Source organism: Pongo pygmaeus, chromosome 4 (genome assembly GCF_028885625.2).
Source record: "Pongo pygmaeus isolate AG05252 chromosome 4, NHGRI_mPonPyg2-v2.0_pri, whole genome shotgun sequence".
NCBI lineage: Eukaryota > Metazoa > Chordata > Mammalia > Primates > Hominidae > Pongo > Pongo pygmaeus.
This window is the reverse complement of record NC_072377.2, coordinates 158,607,501-158,629,210: the sequence shown is the minus strand read 5'-3', so window position 1 is coordinate 158,629,210 and position 21,710 is coordinate 158,607,501. Positions and strand designations below refer to the sequence as shown.

The 21,710-nt window shown below is 43.5% G+C and overlaps 1 protein-coding gene across 3 annotated transcripts in view; it reads right to left on the bottom strand.

Annotated features, from left to right (window-relative positions):
* Positions 1-6,360: 6,360 nt before the first annotated feature.
* The window catches only part of GRIA1 (glutamate ionotropic receptor AMPA type subunit 1), a 321,128-nt gene continuing 305,778 nt past the window's right edge, over positions 6,361-21,710 (bottom strand). For all 3 annotated transcript variants that reach the window (XM_054488755.2, XM_054488754.2, XM_063665293.1), the window contains exons 15-16: positions 17,682-17,816; positions 6,361-9,203 (exon numbers count right to left, since the gene is read on the bottom strand). In XM_054488755.2, the coding sequence (XP_054344730.1) occupies positions 9,003-9,203; positions 17,682-17,816 (336 nt within the window). In that variant the 3' untranslated portion in view covers positions 6,361-9,002. The remainder of the gene's footprint in view (positions 9,204-17,681; positions 17,817-21,710) is intronic.

Below are 21,710 nucleotides of genomic sequence, written 5' to 3'. Positions count from 1 at the left end.
TTAGTTTGTAACAACAGCCTTACTGTGGTAATAGTCCAAACACTTACATGTAGAGCCCTTACAAGCACTAAAGGAGACCCTACCATGTGGTACATATAATATATTATTGTCAACATTTCCCATGGGCCAAAAAGCCTACAATTATTCTGGAATTGAGGAGAATGTTCTGCTATACCAATGAAGGTGGATATGTCGCAAAGAAGCTTCCCTTCTTCATCTTGTTCTCAGGGCGATTTATAAATCCATCATGGTTCCCTTTTTTTTTTGAGATGGAATCTTGCTCTGTTACCCAGCTGGAGTGCAGTGGCGCAATCTTGGCTCACTGCAAGCTCCACCTCCTGGGTTCACGCCATTCTCCTGCCTCAGCCTCCCGAGTAGCTGGGACTGCAGGCTCCTGCCACCACACCCAGCTAATTTTTTGTATTTTTAGTAGAGAGGGGGTTTCACTGTGTTAGCCAGGATGGTCTTGATCTCCTGACCTCATGATCCGCCCACCTCAGCCTGCCAAAGTGTTGGGATTACAGGCTTGAGCCACCGCGCCCGGCCCATGGTTCCCTTTTATTGAGTATAGACTGGGCTCAGAATCCTCCTCAACACAGTGCCTTTGTTAGTGCAACACCCACTGGGGCCCTGGTAGTTACTGGCTCCTTGTCTGGTGACTTTCTTACATAATCAAGCAGTGCCATTCACAGGTGGCAGGTCTTCCCCCTTCTGGTAGTATCCTTCTGGGGCTTTTTACCGGAAACTATCATGTGGACAGATGGCTTCTAGTAATCTGTTATGTGAGTTCCTGTGTTGTAGGAATTACATAAAATCTAGGTGGCTAAAGTTCTGCTTCTACTTCTGAGCCTCAGTTTGCACACGTATAGAATTAAGATGGCGATCCTGCCTCATAGAGTTGCTGCCATGAGGGTTAAATGAGAGGAAAGGTGGAAAGTGCCTTGCACAGTACCTGGCACATAATAGATGCCTACACTGTGCTAGTTTCTTGCTAAGCTTAATACCTGATACATACATGAATTTTTCAGCTCCAGAAACTTCAACAACTCCTTATTTCATGATGAATTAAGCATCAGCTCCCCATGTCCAGTCCAGCCTTCTCTTTTACTGCTCTCCTTGGCAATGTGGTGCCAGCTACATTGAGTCCTCACACTTTCCCAAAGAAACCTTGTCTATTCCCGTCTCCATGCCTTAGCATTTCAGCTCTACCTCTCTCATTCATTATGTCATTCAATGAATACTGATTGAGGAATTATTACATGCCAGACATTGTGCTGGGCAGAGAAGGTCCCTCTTGTGAATACGTATTCTAGATGCAGGCAGGGGAGAGAACAATAAGCAAGTAAACAAGATATTATTAGGTGGCGATGAGTAATGCAAGAGTGAGTAACCTTAGAGCCAGTTTAGATAGGGTGGACAGGAAATGCCATCTGAGGAGATGACATTTTGCATTACGATGTGGATGGATGGGGATCTAGCCTCACAAAGATCTAGGCGAATAGGGTTTCAAGCTGAGAAAAAAGCAAAAAGTGCTGAAGTGGGACTGTTCTTGGCATGTTTGAGGAACAGGACAGAAGCTGGAGTAGCTAAAAAACAGAGATCAAGGGAAGAGGGGTATAGATGGTCATGTAATCCAAGGTCAGAGGCCCTTCTTCAGAGACTGGACACAAGATGATGATGGCATTTGGAAGATGACCCAGGCACTTTGCCTTTATTCCCATCTGGCACGTACCAGGTCGAAACTTGTGTTTTACTTAGTGGTGCTTATGCGTCTCATTTTTCCTTCCTGACTGCCAACTCTCCAAGGGACAGGTCTATCACTTATTTGTCTCTTATTCTCCATGACATCTACTTGTGGACATGGGTGCTGATTACCTATGTTTGTTAGAAGGATGCATGTATATTATTCTGGGATAAAAGTAAAAGTGAAGCTTATTCAGTCTCTTGGGGGAAGGGAGGGCTCACCGATAAGTCTCTGAACTTGTTCTGGCTTCAGAGGCACCTGGCAAAAAGAGCTGGGAGACTGGGAAGAGCATAAACCACATTTGCAGGCAGAGTCCCCTGCTCTCTCTTGAGCCACGTTGTTAGGTCTGTCTGATTGCCTGATTGAACCTCTGACCTTGGCTTCTCTAGCCTGTCTATGCATAGGGCCGAACTCTTCTGACTGCAGCTTCCTTCGCTAAACTCAACTTCTTACTTGCCTAAATTCATGTTAAGTGTTCATCTTCTCTGAAGGTTTACCTGATTTAGGATCTTCATCCTGCTCCTATTCAGCCTTATCTTGTCATCGTTCACATCCCAACATGCTACTGGGATGCTATAATTACATAAGACATGATTTCTCAGCCTTGGCACTATTGACACTGTGAGCTACATAGTTATTCGTTTTGTGGGGCTTCCCTGTGCATTGTAGGCTGTTTAGCAGCACCCCTGGTCTCTATCCACTAAATGCCAGTTGCAACTCCATTCCCCAGTTTTGACAACTCAGAATCTCTCCAGATATTGCTAAATGTCTCCTGGGGACAAAATCGCCCCTGGTTGAGAATTACTGAAAAACAGGATCTTAGATATTGTTAGATTTATCTTCCTTCCTTTGTTTCACAGACTAGGACACTGAGGCCAAAAGTAGTGAAATGAGTTGCCCAGGGCCTTTACAGCATATTGATAGTAATGCAGGCAATAGACTTCATGTCTTTAAAAACCTCTGTTCGCTGCTTTCCTTAGCACAGTGAAATCTCCCCAAGAGGTGGCCAAGTAAAGTGGAAATGCCATATGTAACTTTGGAGACAGACTTGGATTAGAATCTAGGCCAAGCCATTGGTTGGTTGCATGACTTTGGGTTCTAAGCTTCCATTTCCTCTTATGATGGTGATAAATCCCCATCTCACAGGATTGTTTTGAGGACAAAAAGATGTACTCAAAACCCTAGCTTCCTACCTGGTATGCAGTTAGTGCTGAGCAAATGCTGGTTCCCATTCCTTGATGTGCTATAAAAATGGCGAATAGCATTGAGGAAGAGGACTTAAGAGGTAGAGTCACCAGAGGACTCAGTGTGCCCAGGAAGATGCAGTTGATGGGCAGTGCCTTCCAGTGGACTTTGTTAAAAATGCGGGTGGTGTGATCTGGTGTCTGTAATGGAAACAACCGAGTAGTTTTCCGGTTTGGAAAATAACTGACCGTGTTGAAGGCTGACTCATTTGACAAAGTTGTTTTTTTCCCCTTTCCTGAGGAGGGACCTCTGTGATGATTATCTTATCTCTAAAGTCTTGTGTCTCTTCTTATCCCCAGCAGAATGTTACGTTATTACAAACATGCCTAAAGGGTAAAAGATCATGTAGAGCTCAAGTTGGGGACTCTGTCTTTTCCTCCTCTGGTATCAGATAAATATAATGACATTCTCCTCTTTAGGACTATGGAGATTTGATATCTGGGGCTATCTTGCCCAGTCTAGGCTCTTACTCACTGGGACTCCTAGATAGAGGAGCTACTGTTCACAGGGGCAATACTGGCCTCTGGCTTTCCCAAGAAACCCAGTTCCCTTGGCCCACAGACATTCTTACAACTCACAATGTGCCCAGAGCAACAGGAAGGAGAAACCATACTGAAAAAGTGAACTGCCATCAGGTGACCTGGGCTCTGTGATTGGTCTGGCTACTGACAAATACTCCTAATACAGCACTTCATAATTTTCAAAGAAGTTTTCATGAATGCTTTCTTTGATCCCCAGGATGGCCAGATTATAGTAGTTCCCAACTTTGGCTGCACATTGTAATCACTTGGGAGTTCAAAGCAAACAGTAATAATTATTATTTTAAAAAACCTACTATGCCTGTGCTTCATCTCAGACCAACTAAATCTGGAGATGTGTCTTGGACATTGGTGATTTTTTTAAACTTCCCTAGTTGATTCTAACGTGGAAGCAGGGTTGAGAATCATTGCCTTTGTCCCATTTCTTTGATGAGTAAAATAAGACTGAGGGCAGTACATTTTCTTGTCCAAGCTTGAAAGGCAGAGCAGGGAGAAGCCAGGTATTGTAAACCCTAATCCATTGGCCTTCCCACTATTGTTTCCCTACTCATGGTGTGACCTTTGGAAAGTAACTTCTTCAAGAACCCAACTTCTCTTCTTTTTTTTTTTTTTGGTTTTGAGATAGAATCTCACTCTGTTGTCTGGGCTGGATTGCAGTGGTGCGATCTCAGCTCACTGCAACCTCCACTTCCTGGGTTCAAGCAATTCTCCTGCCTCAGCCTCCTGAGTAGCTGGGATTACAGGCGCGTGCTACCACACCTGGGTAATTTTTGTATCTTTTCAGTAGAGACAAGAGTTTACCACGTTGGCCGGGCTGGTCTCGAACTCCTGGTCTTAGATGATCTGCCCACCTTGGCGTCCCAAAGTATGGGATTACAGGCGTAAGCCACCACGCCCAGCCAAGAACCTCACTTTCTTTTTGTATCTTTACCCCCATAGAAATTCTTTCTTAAATAGCACATAAGCATTTGTTACGGAACAAACTTGCTATTTTGTCTCTTATTCAAGATAGGTTGATTTTTTACTTTATTTCAGTGAAAGACATCCATGCCCGCTGCTGCAGGGCCTTGCTGACTCCATCTCAGTGCCCATCAGGGTGTTATTGACCAGATGAGCTAAAGAATAGGGATATAAAAGATTCAAGAAAAAGTCTTGGTGATCTTGACTTCCTTCCTCCCTCCTTCCCTCTCCTGGGCACACGGAGGACATCAAGTTAATAGTGAACTCTAGGGATCTGGAATGGAAGAAAAATCAGAGGATATGCATTTCAACGTTCACACCTGTAGCATCTCTCTGACAGGGGGTGCTGTTGTAAGTCCAGTGTTAACCTAATTTTACTATGGAGTTACTTTGACCACTAGCTGAACCTAAGACCAATGCCCTTGTCATGACCAGAACTGATCCTGAACTTGACCAAACAGAAAAAGTTATCTCCATTTTCCTCATGAAGGCTCTGGGGACCCTCTTCCAGGCTGGATCAACCATTGCTAATGGAACCTGGTTTTTAGTACCCTCCCTTACCTGCTTGCTACTCCTGACCCTAGATCCATTGTAAAGGTGCTACAAGTGGCACTCTTTCCTCCTCTTTTCTTTTTGCAATCCTGTCTAGATTAATGATCTCTCCATGCCCTGAGCATGGACTGGCTTTCCAAAAAGAGTAGCCGGTGTGGCTTTCACCATTCCATTTTCAGTTACTTTGGCATAACAGGTAGGTAGAGAACTCACTTGGTATTTCCTGGCCATTGTTCATCACGACCTGGTTAACAGTGAGGTGGGTAGTTAGGGTTGTAAAGTCTTGGATTTAGACAGACTTAGTTCAAATCCTGGTGCTGTCACTTACAGGATTGTGAGCAAGTTATGTAATTTCTTTAAGTTTCAGATTCGTCATCTGAAAGGCCCTATTTTGAAGGCCTTTGTCATGATATAGACGGTATGAAGTGTGCTTACCATAGTAAGTGCTCAATACATGCCAGCCTGTGCTATGATAGCCATTATGACCATTGTCCAAGCTATTTGACAGTAAGGCAACAGAAATCATTTTTCTCTGCAGTCAGCTGGTGTTAAGTGCTTCCTCACTCAGAGGTACCCTAGATGCTGCAAGGTGTATGCAAACAATGACTGTAGCTTCACACAATCCTGCCAGTTTCTCTTCTTTCTCCCAACCCTTTTCTATTGTAGTAGTTATTGTCCATGCTACTGTTTGAACTTCTCTGTTCATTTATTTTAGACCTCTGGTCCTTGTTAATATGCAGTGTTCCTTGGGAAAGAAAACACTTGAAGCTCTTCTTAATCATTGATATCTAAGTATCAACAAATGTCAGATCCTTTACAGAAAGCTGTTTTGCTTAAGGGGGAAAAAAAAGCTTCTAGGCAAGAATGAAGGTTGTGGTGTCTGAGGACCAAAATTATCCTCTAGATAATCTAGACTTATAAGCATGGTCTAGATTTGGTTCTGGCTGTGATGTTGTGCACATCACAGCTATACCTCTCCGGTTTGGGGATGTCTGGGAGACATTCCATGTGAACCATCCAGTTCCCTAGAGGTACTGTGATAGCTGCAAGTCAAGCCCTGGTTTTAATGCAATTGGAATTGTAGCTCCTGGAAGCCAAATACCACCGTTTGCCTTTTGTTATTGTTGTGGTTATCCTGTTTGGATGAATAACTCACAATGTTCTAGTTCAGCCGAAATGACTCAAGAGCTGTTTGTGAGTTAGAAACAGTGGTCACAGTTAAAAACCTACTAGTCTTAGGCTCTGCCATAAGGAAATAATCTCTAGAGCCCCAGCTTTAGAAATGGCACAAAAATGGAATGGACAAATATGAAAAGTAGATAATGGATCCACAGTGATTTAATATTTGGTGATATTTTCATTTTATGCAAATACCAAAAGAAAAAAACCTGGCTATTTGAAAGAAAAACAGGAACCAAAAAAATACTTAGTGTTTGATCAAGCAAGAATCCTTTCACACATCTGCCAAGAGAGTTAAAACAAATATAGATGTTAAATAAAAGGCCCAGGTACCAAAGAGCAAAATTTAATGAAAGCCAGAACTGTTAAGTATGGATTCCTGTTGAGAAAAATGTCAGTCTCTTTCAGAGTTTTCCCAATGCTCTATTTTTAAGAAAAGTGTAGTAAAAATACATAATACAAGTTAACTTTTTTCTTGCTTTTGTTTTCCTTTCATTTCTCCATTGATGAAAAAGCATATTTCACCAGAGTCTTGGACCCCCTCATAGCATAGACCCTCATTCCTAGCACAAACAAGTCTCTTTATCCGCTCATGTTACTTGTGGGCTCAGTAGCTGGAGAGGCGTCTTACCAGGCCAAAGGCAAAAAGTCTTTGAAGCATGTTGATGTTAAAGGGTTATTTCCAACTCTTCCAAGATGCAGACTCCCTAATGGTGGGTCACATCGGATTCTGCAGCGGTAGGCTGAAGGCTGAGAAAAATCTTGTGTGAGAGCAGGGGCTGAGAGACATCATCTGGCAGTAGTTAAAAGCAATCATCTATCTTGAGGGTCTGGTTTCATGAACCATGCCCACATTGACACGTGAGAGACTGAACAACAACACTTGAGTCGAAAAAGTGAAGAGTTTGATTTTGGAAGGATTCTTTGCTATGGCTGATGGCAGAAGAGTGGAGAGACATAGAGATGGTGTGGGTCCACTGAGAGAATCCACAGAAAAGCCAATCAAGCTGCACCTACCCCTAGGTAGGCTCCAAAACCTTTAGCATGTCAATTGCTAATGATAACCCCTAGCAGAGAAAATTGGATAGAAGTAGGGGGTAAGGGAACAAGCTAGAGTACGGTTATCAGTAAAAGCTAATGACACATGGCACGCACTGAATCATGCACCTAGGAGAGTGACTGCTGGAGAGCTGGAAGCCAGTTGCACCAAGAATGAGAGTTGGGATCTCCAAGAAAGCTATATGTCAGGGATTCTCACTTCCAACCAAAGTTGAACTCAGCCTGGGCTTCCCTCTATAAACCCTGCCACTTCACCAATCTTGCTTTAGTTCAGCTTTGTAGCCCCAGTCATAGGTATATTGGAATACAACGTCCTCATGCTATCTTAGCTGGTGGAAGGTCAGCCTCCTTGGGTTAGAACCTGGGATCAAAGGTCTTAAGTTGCCCTAAATGTCATTATCAACTTAATCCAACTCCCTATACGTCTTCAATTATTTCCTTGGGTATCTCACTTTCTAAAGATGACAGAGCATTATCTGGCCACATGCTAAAACAACACTTTATATTAACATAAAAACCCAAGTTCTTTGCATCAGCATAAACTTCATACGTGTTTTCTCAAACCTAGGATAGGGCACACCATGGGAAGCTCTATTTTGTGTGAGCTTTTGATGAGGCTTCCTCTTCCAAAATTATTCTGTCACTTTTCTTTTACACTTAGCTTGCTTAGCATTTTTCCCCATGTCAGAGGCTCCATAGAAGAAGAGAGTCTACACCACAGTGGGTTCCTGCTTAGATGCCAGGCAAAGAAAAAGTGAGAATCATGGGCAATATCTCCCTGGCTGTTATCTCTCCCCAAAATTCTGCTTGGTTTAGGAGGCCAAGTGCCTTCAGCCACCAGACTGCCGTTGAGCCTGAGCACACCAGAAGGACATACTTCTCAGGGCCAAGGTTGACTCTGAAGAAATATACCATACCAACTATGACCTATGAAATGGCTCTTCCACATTAAAGGAACTGTTTTTCTGAGCAGCAGTAACTTCAGGAGTCCTTCTCTGACTGCACATCTGCCCCTGCCCTCTCCACCACCCTCATCCTGAGTTGCTTTTCACCTGTGTTCTCCACTAAATCAGTGCTTAAGCAGTGCCCCAGTTGGGGAAGGCAGCCCACTTCTCCAACAATGTCTGTCTCCATCAAAGGCTTGGGGCCAAGGAGTGGAGGGTAACATGGAGATCCCCCATGGAGAATTAGTTTGAAGGTTGCTTTTTTTCCTCTTGCTTGTAAAGTGGAACAAATCTTGAATCTCCAATCTGAAAACTGAAGAGGGGTGGGTAGGGAGTTGGGGATAAGAAGTAAGGAGAAGGAAAGGGCCTAACAGAACCTGCAAACCATGGATATTAGTAAGAAAAAAAATTGCACACACTAAGACACACTAACAACTGAATTAAAATAAAACAGTGCAGTTTCCTCATTAGTGTTCCAGCGACTCTACTGTCAGAGACACAGGATTCATTAGACAGGGTTACTCTCCCCTTATTGCAGTACAGTGTTATTTTTTCATCCTCACTTAGCAAACAGAAAAGGGTGAAAGAACATCAAAAAAGGAAAAGGGACAGCAAAATGGTTTTTCAATTCTTCAGGAAAACCTGTTGAATCATCCTTCTTGTGGTCGCAGTGGTTGGTGGTGGTTGCGTTTCATTTTGTTATTGTTTTTGGCACTGAAGGGTTTGGGATGGGGCTGGGGAGCCTGAGCCTGCTCCCCAAGGGGTCTCCATCTGCTCCAGTTACAATCCCGTGGCTCCCAAGGGCATCCCTGAACTGTGGCTCATGCAAGGAATCGATTGCATGGACTTGGGGAAGTCATGGCTGACCACCCGACCATTCTCTCCACTGCCGCCGCTGCTGGCTCCTGCCCCGCTGTTGCGGGGGAGGGTCGATGTCCGTATGGCTTCGTTGATGGATTGCTGTGGGATCAAACAAAAACCCTTTTCAGGAGGACCGGGGGTTCTTCCCCGGGTCCTTGGCAATGACAGGCAATGGGAATGAGTCAAGACTGGACTTCAAATGTAAATCCAACTCTGCTTCCCCATCCACCCCCTTTCCTATTCTACAATGCGAATTCTGACTTCTCAGGAACGCAGAAAACTATCACTTGGCTCTGGACATGTCTGATCCCCTCTCTTAGCCTCAAGTTGAGTGTTCAATGAAGTGTGTTAGATTGGGTGAGACAGAAGAGCCTTTCTTATTCTTACGTTCTGTGATTTCTAAAGGTGGAATATTTCCTTGGTATTATTGATTAATGTGTGATGTAGCAAAACAACTAAGTGGAAAACCTTCTGGGAATGGGGTTTGGAAACTTGGATTCTAGTTCTGGTTATGACATTAACTACTCATGTGACTGTACATATCTCCTTAGTGTTCTAGAACTTTTAAACCTCCATGTCTATAACATATGATTATCTATGCACCTACACACTGTTATTAGCAAGAATGGTGCTACCGCATGAAAAATGCTTTGAAATGTTCAAATAAATTAAGGGTGTGATATTGTTGGGTTAAAATGGAAAACTACCTCTGATTTACTTCAGAAAAAATTCTAGCCTACCTCTATAGCAGCATGTGTTAAGGGAATGTAGGACTCGTTTGAATAATACAATATGCAAAATGTAATTGGAAAGGAACATGTGCTAAAGAAAATGAGAATGCATTTCAAAGATTATCATCTGTGCATCAACTGCTTCCCATCAGCATGTAGACCCTGTACTTCCAGACTGACATATCAGATCAGTGCCACTAAGCTTGTGACTTCTAGAATGTCGGAATTCTAGGTCTGAAAAGGACTCCAAGGATCACCCCAGAATCAGATGAGTTAAGTGGGATATTCAAGACCACAGAGTAGGTCTAGAACCATATCGTCTTAGACAAGAGGAAGCGTTCTGTTGAGCATTCCTTTGGAGAAAGACCATTGATGGTAGGAAATCCAGACCCTTATCTTTTACTGTCCATCTCAAACTTTCTATTAAGAAACAATCACAGAATTTTTGAGGTGGGGTTTGGTTTCTTGGTGGGAATCAATATAAAGGAGAATTGTCAATGGGACCACCCCTACCTCTTCTTCAAGGTGCGTTCTTTTCTCACTGTCTTCTTGAAGCCTTCCTAGACTACACCAGCCTGCTGTAAGTGCTGGCTCCTCTCATCTTGTACTCATGTAGTATACATTCTCTTGTAGTGGTTCTGCCTCCAGTGTATAAGTTTTGTCTTCTGTAAGACAGCTTTCTGGAGGAGGGCAAGGGCCATGTCTTCTCAATCCTCAGCTATCCCACAGAGTATCCAGTAAGCAATTAGATGCATAATGATGCTTTTGAATTTGTCTAAGAAACACCAACCACCTAGGATCTGTCTCAAAAAGTCTATGACTTTCTCTCTTACATATTGCCATTATTCTAGTGATCAGAGAAATCAGTCAACCTTCTGTGGCCAGACAGAGATAAACAGGGCAGTTTTGACCCATTTTTTTCCTCTGCTATCCTTGTATTACTGGCAGTTCTGACAATGTTTTAAAATGTTCTTTTTAAAATCCATGATTCAGACAGATTTGCCCCATATGATGCACCACCCACACTGGTTCTGTCTCCTCCTCAAACCCATGACTTGATTTATTTACATTCTCCCTTGGCTGTTTTCCATTGAAGAAAAAGTGTGACCTGGATTGCATTCTTCTAAGTCAAAGGCCAAATAAACACTACCTTGAAGCTACACCAGGGAAATGTAAAATGAAAATATGATAAATTAATGGTTACTTATCCTCACCTAAAAATACTGAAGAGAAAATAACATTTTATTTATATCTGTGGGAAATGTGGAAACTTCTATAGATTAGCTTGGAATGTCTATCATTCATGATTTTTCTCTACCACATCCCTTTAACTAACGAAAAAAAAAACCACTAAAGTTTACTCAGATCACCCTGGCCTTTGTTCCTCATAAGGCTCACATGTTTTCATAATATTCTATTGAACTTGTTGGTACTTCATGAATTTGTCTTAAAGGACAAGATTGATAACCTACTCAACATTGGTGCTTGCCAAAGTCTGAGATAATTTAGCCAGGCATGTAACTAAAAATCTTGAAGGTCACATCATTAGAGTTGGTATTCAAGGAAGCTTAGCACTTCTCAAAGTGAAATGAATCCATACCCTTATCATGGGTGGTTACTACCTTCTTACTGGCTTCTTTTCGAATACATTTATGAAAGTCAGGAGAAATGATAAATGGAGTCCAAACTTTGCAGTGGAAAGCAATGCTTAATGTCAACTACATCACTAGTTCTGAAACTTGGTTGCACATTGGAACCATGCAGGGAGTTTTGGGGAAAAAACCGTGATGCCTGATTCCTACCCTAGAGATGCTGGTGTGGTGTATGGCCTGGACATTTGGAGTTTTAAAAGCTCCCCAGGTGATTCTAAAATGCAAGCAAAGTTGAACCACATGATCTAATTTGTCCCTTTTACTTTACAGAGAACCTGATGACAATGACTGACTTGTTTAAGGTAACAGTTATATGTGACCTAGTGACAAGACGAATGACCTTCTAAATGTGATTCTTCCTACTCCCCCCAAATCCCTGCCCCCCGTCGTGGCTAAGCTGTCATAAACTGCTGTCATTTCTCCCCTAGCCTTTGAGAATGTGGCTTTCCCTTATCCCTCCTTGACATGCCAGCCATTCTTAAAGTTCATCCTCGAGGGTGGTGGTGGTGTTTTTGGAACTGATATTCAGAGACAAAGGGATGAGTAAAAAATCCAACTTAAAGACCCTAAAATTGGCCCTTCGGGACCTTATTTCCCTAACAGTATTGCATCCTAACTTCTCAGCCACTTGCTTTTCTAAGAAGAGTGTGCTCAGCCTCTGCACATCATAGAATATCCTAATCAAAGCTTAAACTTCAGTAATGTCCTTGCTCAGGCAGGTGTGCAAAGCACCAGTGACCACCTGCTGTGGAGGACGCTCCCCTTGAGTTATCAAGTCTCTCAGCTGTTCATTAATTCCAGGAAAATGCGCAAGCCCTCAATTGCTGTAGCTTAAACATGCCCTATGTTAGCACAGCCATATATAATTTTGAAAGGTCAGCTTCTCTAGTGGGGGTGAGAGAGGCTGGGGATTATTTTCCTTTGGGAATGAGGTGGTGAATAATACTTTGCTGCTCTTAATATCAGCTAAGGATTCAGGAGCCAGTCTGTTTGCCCAGGCAGAGGGGAGGGGCAGGGGACCTGAGATTTTATTCAATTTGCAATGTGTCTTAGGTTATGTATTTTCTGCTATTATATGACAATTTGAATTAGACCGAAATGTTATGAGCTGCCTGAAGTCCCTCTCTGAGTCTCCCACTCTCACATATCACCCTTTTTCCTCAGTCTGTGTTCCAGTCTCCTTGGCCTTCTTCCCCTTTCTGGGCAAGAGTTCACATCTTTAGGTCTCTGACACTTGTGTATGGCTGGCAATTCATTTTCCTGGTTAATTATTTTCATGCTTTGAATCTGTTAAATATCAGGTTTCTCAGGGAAGCTGCTCTGACTGACCCATTCTTTTATCAGGACAGGCCTCTGCTCTATACTTGACAGCACTGGGCATTTTTTTCACTAACACTCATTGAACATGTAAGTGTTTGCTTATGTTCTGTCTTCCCCATCAAACTCTGAGTTTCTTGAGAAAAGAAGCAGTGTCTGTTTTGTTCTTGACTGTATCCTCAGTGCCGAGCCTTGCCCAGCAGGCAGTGGTGCTCAGTATGTCTTTGTGGAAGGGATGCCTGTAGGGCGCCTTCCCACTATCTCTGTGACACTTCTCCTGCTCATTGACATGTCAAAGGGAAAGAGACTCATCAACACCCAGCAAGGGTTTAAATACTATAGTCAGTCAGATGAGGGGAACTGAAGGGTAGAGCTACATTTTATTTGTCTTTGTGAGCAGCGCTGTGGCTGGGACTGGAAGAACAGAGAATAGGTGCTCAAAAATGATCCATTGCCATGTGGTTGAAGGAGGACAGAGAGATTTAGGAAAAGTGGCTTGGCTAGTACCAAAAGCCCAGGCTTTGTGGAGACCATGTTGGAGGTCTAATTCCTGGTTTTTCAGCTTCTAGCTTGTGTGACCTAGCCAGGAAAAGCTACTTAGCTTCTTTGAACCTTTATTTCATCTGTAGGATTGTAAGAACAACCTATTGCATGGTTAATGAAAATGTGTAGAAATCACTTTGAACATAAAAGTTATTGAAAAATCATATTTCCTTCTTTTCTTTCTTTCGTCTCTCTCTCTCTCTCCCGCCCTTCTTTCTCTTTTCTGCCACCCTTCCTCTCGTTCTTTCATCCATGAAGAGTGAGGAAGATGTTTTTAAGCACTGTTGAGACACATGAGAAGATGACCCTGAACGAGTTTAGGGGGTTAAGGCCTTAAGAGTGGGCCAAGGGCAGGGCATGGTGGCTCACGCCTGTGGTCCCAACACTTTGGGAAGCCAAGGCGGTGGATCACGAAGTCAGGAGATCGAGACCATCCTGGCTAACATGGTGAAACCCCGTCTCTACTAAAAATACAAAAAATTAGCCAGGTGTGGAGGCACGTGCCTGTAGTCCCAGCTACTTGGGAGGCTGAGGTAGGAGAATCACTTGAACCTGGGAGGTGGAGGTTGCAGTGAGCCGAGATCGCACCACTGAACTCCAGCCTGGACAACATAGCGAGACTCCATCTCAAAATAAAATAAAATAAAATAAAAAAATATAAAAGAAAAAAAAGAGTGGGCCAAATACTGTGATAATGGAAAGAAATGAGAGGGAAAGCTCTCATCAAATGCCCATGTCATCATCAATTTGGGTCTCTCTGTAAGGTTGGGGGCTGCACTTCTGAAAAGAATGAATTGCTTTTGGAGAAAGCTAAGCACAGAAAAATAAAGAGAGCTGCAAAGCTGAAAAGTCTGAGAGGCAAGTTGAATGCATTTGTCTTATCTCTTTCGGATAAGAGAGGAGTTGATGGAGCATCAACAATTAAGCCTGGGTTGATTAATAAAGAAAGTATCTTTTCTGCATTTGGAAGATGGAAAATTCTATTAGGAGCCTCAGTGAGTTGGGGAGAAGTCACACCAATCAATGGAATTAATTCTAGAAGATTGTGGTGGAAGACATTATATTAATGATTCCAAGAGACCCTGATGTTGGCTTCTGAAAAATTTAACATTTTCATTGTAAAGGGAAGGGTGAGAATGTCCCCAAGAAGCTATGCCATGACTCAGTGGCCTCAGTGGCATCAGCCACTCTGGCACCACCACCTGGCACTGGTTATGATTATTGGGAGTCATTGTAATCCCAGAGAAAGGGCTGGATGTCCAGGAGCTTTCCTGCTTGGTGGATGACTGGTCTCGTCATAGTTCATGAGCACAAACATGGGGCCAAAACTGCCCCTTGGATGATATTGTTTGTAATTCCTAGACTGGGTGGTTTTAACGGCAATACTTGCTTTAACTAAGAGCAGCTCCCTCCCGTGCCCTGCCTCATCCTCTAAGAGATTTTCTCCTTTGGATACAATTTCACATTAATTTTACTAATACTTACTCTCAGTGTGTGGGGTGTCCACACAACTCCTTACCTTAAGGAACTCCCAATCTATATAGCTTAAGAACCCTAGCTCATGTAAATAGGGATAATAAAAGGAAAGTTTTAAGGAGGATGTATCTGGCCACTAGTAACAACTATTATTTGAAATACTAGTTTTCATAGTCATTATTATTTACTGAGGGCTTACTGGGGCCCAGGAATTTTGCCAAGCTCTTTATATCCATTATTTCATACAATCCTTACAACAATTTTAAGAGGTATATACTACCACTGCCTCCATTTTATAGAAAATGAGGATCAGAGGCCTGGTGTGGTGGTTCACGCCTGTAATCCCAGCACTTTGGAAGGCCGAGGTGGGTGGATTATCTGAGGTCAGGAGTTTGAGACCAGCCTGGCCAACATGGTGAAACCCCACCTGTGCTAAAAATACAAAAATTAGCCAGGCGTGGTGGCACACACCTGTAATCCCAGCTACTCAGGAGGGTGAGGCAGGAGAATTGCTTGAGCCCAGGAGGTGGAGGTTGCAGTGAGCCAAGATCATGCCACTGCACTCCAGCCTGGCCAACAGAGCAAGACTCTGTCTCAAAAAGAAAAAATAAATAAATAAATAAATGAATAAATAAATAAATAAATAAAAAAAATGAGGATCAGAGAGTTACTAAAACTTAAGATGACAGACACAGTTAACAAATGGAGCAGATAGAATTTATGCCCAGACATTCATTCTCCAGAGCTTCTACTCTAGATGATGATGCTGCACTGTGTCTTTGACAAGCAGTGAGAAGAAAGGAACTCCTTATAATCGTACTGGGCCAACTCTGGGCCTCTGGCTTGAGTCCTGGTCTATAGAGAAGGTTTTGAGGGATGGTACAGGTTGTAGCTCCCCTAGTTCTTGTCCTGTTCCCCTTTTTTGCCACCGGAGTAACCTTTCTTCATTTTGGAGGGTAAGGTAGGAGAGTCTTTAGTCCTGTGTTTTGAATGGAATGGTCAAAGAGCTTTGAGTAGGTTCTAGGAGTCCTTGTGTGTGCAGCCAAGCTCCTTGGAGGTTTATACTGGGTTTAGAGTCTGAAGCCCATGCCTTTGTAGTTCTTGTCATTTGGGAGGACCTGAGAGGGACCTGGAGATGGATGAGCTGGTCAAGAGTAGGATTGGGATGTTCCTAGGTCCCTGGTGAAATGTCATTGAACTTCCATTCCTTAACTGTTCCTTGTTGTGTCTTGGAGAAGTTGCCTTTTAAATGGGCTCTATGAAACAGAAGACAGGGTGAGAGATCGGCCCATAAAAAGGCACATGAGTGGGAACATGAGGTGGGGGCGTAGGTATGGAGTACTTGAGGAGAGCAGATTGCTAGGGTGGGAGTGGGGTAGGTAGGCTGACAGGGAAATGCTGAATGCCAGGACAGAAGGCCCCCAGCTCCTTATGTACAGAACTAAATACAGAATTTCTAAACAGAATGAACAAATGCTCAGAGATGTCTTCTCCAAGGGTGACCCTGGAGGTATGTGTAGGATTGAGGGTCCAAGACAGGGAGAGGCTGGACAGGAGGCTATGTTTGGATCCAAGAGTGGGCATACTGAGCTTGGAGGCAAATGTCTGTTGAAAAGTAGGCTTCTTAGGGTACATTCTAATAAAGCAAATTCTACCAAGGGATCTTGTTAGTCTTTTCAAATCAAGGTAACAGTATAGGTCAGCATATCACCATGGCTACATTGCCCAGAGGGACTCTACTTCTCTTCCCTTCTCTACCTAGATCCCATCTGTCCTTCTGAATTTTGGCATCTTCCTGGAAGCCTTCTTCAATCTTTCTTCTCTAAATTCCTATAGGCCTTCTTATCTATACCATAGGTTGCCTCACTGAGTAATTATTTTGTGCCCATTCTTTGTGGAAGGTGAAAGGTGCTGAAGATCATAGAATGCACCTCCCTCCTCTCTGAGTCCTCATGATGCCTTGTTCATGGTATTTTTCACATGATTAACTTCCACAAATAATTTCTTACTGAAGCTAAATGTTGAGGGGCCTTGAAGATCATTTAATCCAAACTCCCTTTTGATGCTTGAATCCATATTCTTGTCAAGAGTTATTCATCCTCTACTTGTATACCTTCAGTGATGTTGAAGCTTGCTACTTTTTGGGATATTCTAGCCTTTCTTTAGACAGCTCTTTTAGAAGAGTAAATTTAGTGTATCTTGTTAACATTTATCCTCTATCACCTTTAGTCATCTGTTCTTGCTGTATACTTTGGGACTCCGTAGAGCTAGCCTGTTTTCTTTTTCCACTTGGAAAATATTGGTATTCTACAGACAGCTCTTAAATCCTCCACAATTCTCTTCTCCAGTTCCCTTTAGATACATTTGATGTGGTTTGGGGTCATCTCACTAATCTGCTTACCTTTCTCTGCACATGGTCCTCTTTGTCAATGTCTATTTCTTAGAGTGGAGCCTAAGAAAAGACCCAATTCACCAGGTATGACAAGGTCAGCACAGAGTAGAGGGTAGACATCCTTTCCTCTCTTTTGCAGCTACACTTCTGATGCAACTTCAGAGAGAATGAGCCTTGGTAGCCATCACTCTTGCCTCTCTCTGTGCTATCTGTCCATGTAAACCACGAACCTTCAATCTCACTGACCCCTCTCTGGCAAATACAATTGTTTTCTTGGGCCTTGTGTCTGGCCCGACACACCCCATCTTCCTTCCTTTCTCATGGCTGCCTTTGTCCCCATCACATTCCTCCTAACAGCTTCCTGCTTCCTGTCTTGTGCTGACCTCAACCACCTGTCATTCCCCACCCTTTCTAGCAAAGGGACTCCCGGGAAACCCAGCTGCATCACAGAACAGGTTAGGAAAAAGGCCCGGGAAGACGATGCCACCTTCATCCGCTTGGATTCACTACGGGATTTGTAGCAGAACTCGATTAAGGCAACCAGCATGGCTAGTCCAAGTCCTCCGATCAGGATGTAGAACACGCCTGCCACATTACTGAGGCTCAGAGCGCTTGTCTTGTCCTAAGAAGAGGAGGAGGGAAAGGAAGGGGAGGGGGAAGAATAAAGTGAGTCAAGAGGCTAAAGACCATCCAAGCAGCAGCATATTTTCACACATACACTCAACCCCACACCCTCTTTAACATTTGCAATAGCTGGATAGGCTATTTATTCATTGACCAAGTGTTAAACATTCCCCAGGAAAAAAGTGTGTGTATATGTATTTATACATTTTCCAAGCCTCCCTGATTATGTTGAACTTGTAATTACAATTCCCCACTCCTCAATGCCTTTTCTAGGGTGACAGATATCACAAGAAATTTAGGGCAGCTTCTACCAAAATTTGCACCTTTGAGCTTAGCCCATTCTTTCAAAAAACCATGTCCCTTCCTTTTCAGCTCTATTCCTGCCCCCTTCCCCCCCGGCCCCAATTTCTTCTGTTGCTTGGTAATGCATTGGCCTCACTCATTGTTTATGTCTCTGAGCATTTCTCTGAGAGTTGGTACTTACAATGAACTTTCCCCTAGATGTGCATTCGATTTCAATTTAATAAGACAGTTATTGTACGTATAATAAAGACCAACTGATATATATGTTAACTTACTGCTCTGAGTGCCGATTTAGGGGGAAGAAAAACTGGGGGGCTTAGAATAGTAAAAAGGCTCTGAGATAGAAAAATGGCTCTATTAAATCTTAATAATTATGCTTAATTGATATCATTTTTCTGTAGAGGTTCTTGCTAAAAACACTGGAGGCAGACCCAGGTGGCTGAATTTAGAAATCTCTGTTGCCTGCGATAAAAGATCTTACACTGGTTTGGGATGAGCAGGGTCACAGAAAAGGGTGCTTCATTCCTAGGAGTCTGAAGACAAGTACTCATGTCTAGTAGGAGGTGGCCAGGGCTCACCCTGTAGAGCCGGAGGAAGGCCACTGGTCTCCTAAGATCATGCCTGAGTTCTGTCACCTCCAGTGGAGTTCAAAAGTGAAGGTCTGAGGGACAACACCTTCCCAAGTGGTGAGAACAATCAAACACAACTGATGGTCATGGTGAGAGGTAATGGCTCAGAAAGTGGAGCAAGTTGCTCAGTCAAACTCTTGACACAGGCAAAAGAACGTCTTTAACTACTAGGAGCATACTCATTCCTAGATGTCATGGCAGCTCTAACACCTTTGTTTATATTGTTTGTTCATGTACAATAAATGTCTCATTGAATTAAAATGAAATGCATGCCTCAATTGGCACAGGTACACACCATCGTTGGCTTGTTGGTGGCACTGGATAGGATATGGCCTTTATACCTCTCTATGTGTTCCTTTTCAGGTGGGGAAGTAGGTGAGCCATGCAAGGGGTGGACTGTATTGCCCTAGAGACTCTTCGACTGACGCCTGCCTATTAGAATCAGGGCATATGGAAAGGAATCGCTCATTGACCAATAAGTCAGTGGCCTCTGCCCTAGTTCTAGTTGGTGCATTGTACAGGATTCAGCAGGACTGAGCTTGGGGACTGTAGCTGGCAAATAGCAGCATCCCTTCCCTTCCATTAGCAGCTTTGGCCAGCAGAGCTGTAGGATTATCTAAAGCATGCCCCCTTGGTGGCTTCCTGTATTGCTAAAGCAGATGGCTCTTGAATATAGGTTACACTTGGCAAGGCATAGCCTGGCTTTGGAAGCAGTAGGAATGATTATTCAAAGGACTCAAAGGGGCAAAATTTCTCCTACTCTGCTATAATGGCCTGATAAGGGTAATGTGCAAAAAATGAGTTCAGTGCTTGGTTCAAGAGTTCGCTGAACAGGTAAATTCCCACTTCACATGATTTTTAGAACACTCAAAATGTCTCCCTGTTTGTTGTTCAGAAGGCATGTATTTCTTCCTCTGGAGAGTAATGCTTTAGAGTCCTTGGGGGACTTACAGTTCACAGAAGTTCCTATGAAACTCTTCTGTTTAAACAAGGGTAGGGGTGGGGTTAGGAGGCATGTATTATCAGCTCAAACCTTAGTAAAGAGTGGTTGACAGTGGAGCTCAGAAGGAGTAGGCAGAGGGATAGGCCTGAGGGCAGGTGGTAAACAAGAAAGCTAGAGGCTGCTGACTTCATGAGCTGATCAGTCTTTCAATAGCCAAAGCACACCTTGCCCCTTTGGTCACCAAGCTGTTTTCTTCTTGAGGTTTACCTTGTTTGTGGATAGCCTCCAAGGACAAGGGAGTGATGGGCATCTTTTTCTGTTATTGTCTTCAAAAGGCCCTAAGAGGGCATCTGCCTCCCTGGCTTACAAGGAGGAGCATTCACTTCCAGTATATCTAGGAAGGAAGTGGGGTGCGATTTTTGTATGGATGGGGGTGGAAAGGCATGTTCTATATAAGCAAAGAAGGAGGGCCTAATGACTGATTATATCTGGAGGTGAAGAGCATCCTTCACTTTAGAAGAAGGTCTCTGGCCCAGGGAGATGGCAATGTGTGTGAAGGGGCATACATCCTTTACAAAGAGGACAGCTAGATGGTATAGGAACTGCCACCTTTTGCAGGATGCACAATGTCATTGATCACTATTTATGCTGACACAGCTCTGCAGTAGAGGAATCAGGAAAGACCTCTGGAATCAAGGGAGAACCTGGGCCCAATTGCCACCAATATCACAGGTAACACAACCACCTAAATTCAGATTTATTTAATAGGATGTGAGATGAAGGACTGGTGTTGGTGTAGTCTTAGTCCAGATAGCTGAAGAGTTTCAATTTACACAAAATGTTCTGATTCCCCTTAAGCGTGTCATTAGCTTTTTGGTACGATCTTTCTAAGGAGGCCTCAGGCCATGGTCTTCTGTTCAGTTGCCTTTACTGACTCTCTTTGTCTCACTCTCTAGGAATAAAATGGGACATCTTGGGGCAGGGACAAAAATCCCTTTTATTTGAGGACCACAGCTCTGGTTCCTCTGGTCCGCAGTGTCCGTAAAAGAGGCAGCTTCCTCGTGGATCTGTGTACAAACAGCTACTCACATTTCACAGCTACACACTTCCCAGCTGTGATCAGGGACAGGGGAGAGATGGAGTTTGAGTCTTCTGAGCACCCCTCAGGGGACCCCATTCTCCTATTCCGTAGCAGCTGCACACCCCAAAAGCTAGGCAGCTTGTCAGTGGGGGTGGAAAAGTCACAACTCATCTCCCACCAGGAGGGGGGAAAGAGAGTGACAGTACCAAGAAAAGTGACAGGTGAAAAGAAAAATAAAACTCCTGTCTTGCAGAATCGCTGGGCTTGTTGCTATGGTGACGAGTGGTGACGAGACCCCCCCACTCATCTGTTCTCCTTAACCTGTTGTCTCGATTTGCTGTCTCCCTCATATGGAAAGGAGATTTCCCCCCCAATATTTCTCCTTGTTCTTTCCACATACTGGGGGACTGTCTCAGGCTCCCTCTGTGCTTCTGAGCCAACATCCCTTCCAAGAATGTAGGGCTGATTCACGAGGAGGTCTGAGCTAGTCCTAAGGTAGAGAGACTTGAAACTTCCTTTATGGAATAAGCAGAAAGCTCTAGGGAGAAGCCAAGGCTTTTGGCTGTCAGACCAGTCATTTCCACTGAGACTGGTGCTGCCTGCTATCAAGACCTTGTAACTTCGGACCAAGCTTCAGTTTCTCCAAATGCTTCCATTCCTTCTTATCTTCTTAGAGAAAGTATAAACTCGTACAAAGCAAAAGCACAGTTTTGCTTCTCTCTATATCCTATCGAAATTCCATACATTTTTCTGTTATGTTTACATCTGGATTTTTAGGGGAAGCCCAAGTGCCCTCCACATGTTGAATCTGTAATCTGACTTAGCTTTTTAGGGCCACAAAGAAAGGTCCACCCATTAGCCTTTCTGCTACAGTAGGCTTTCTCTTGTGCTTTTTCAAAACTTGTATTTTTGGCTTAAGGACTGTTTCCCTGAGCA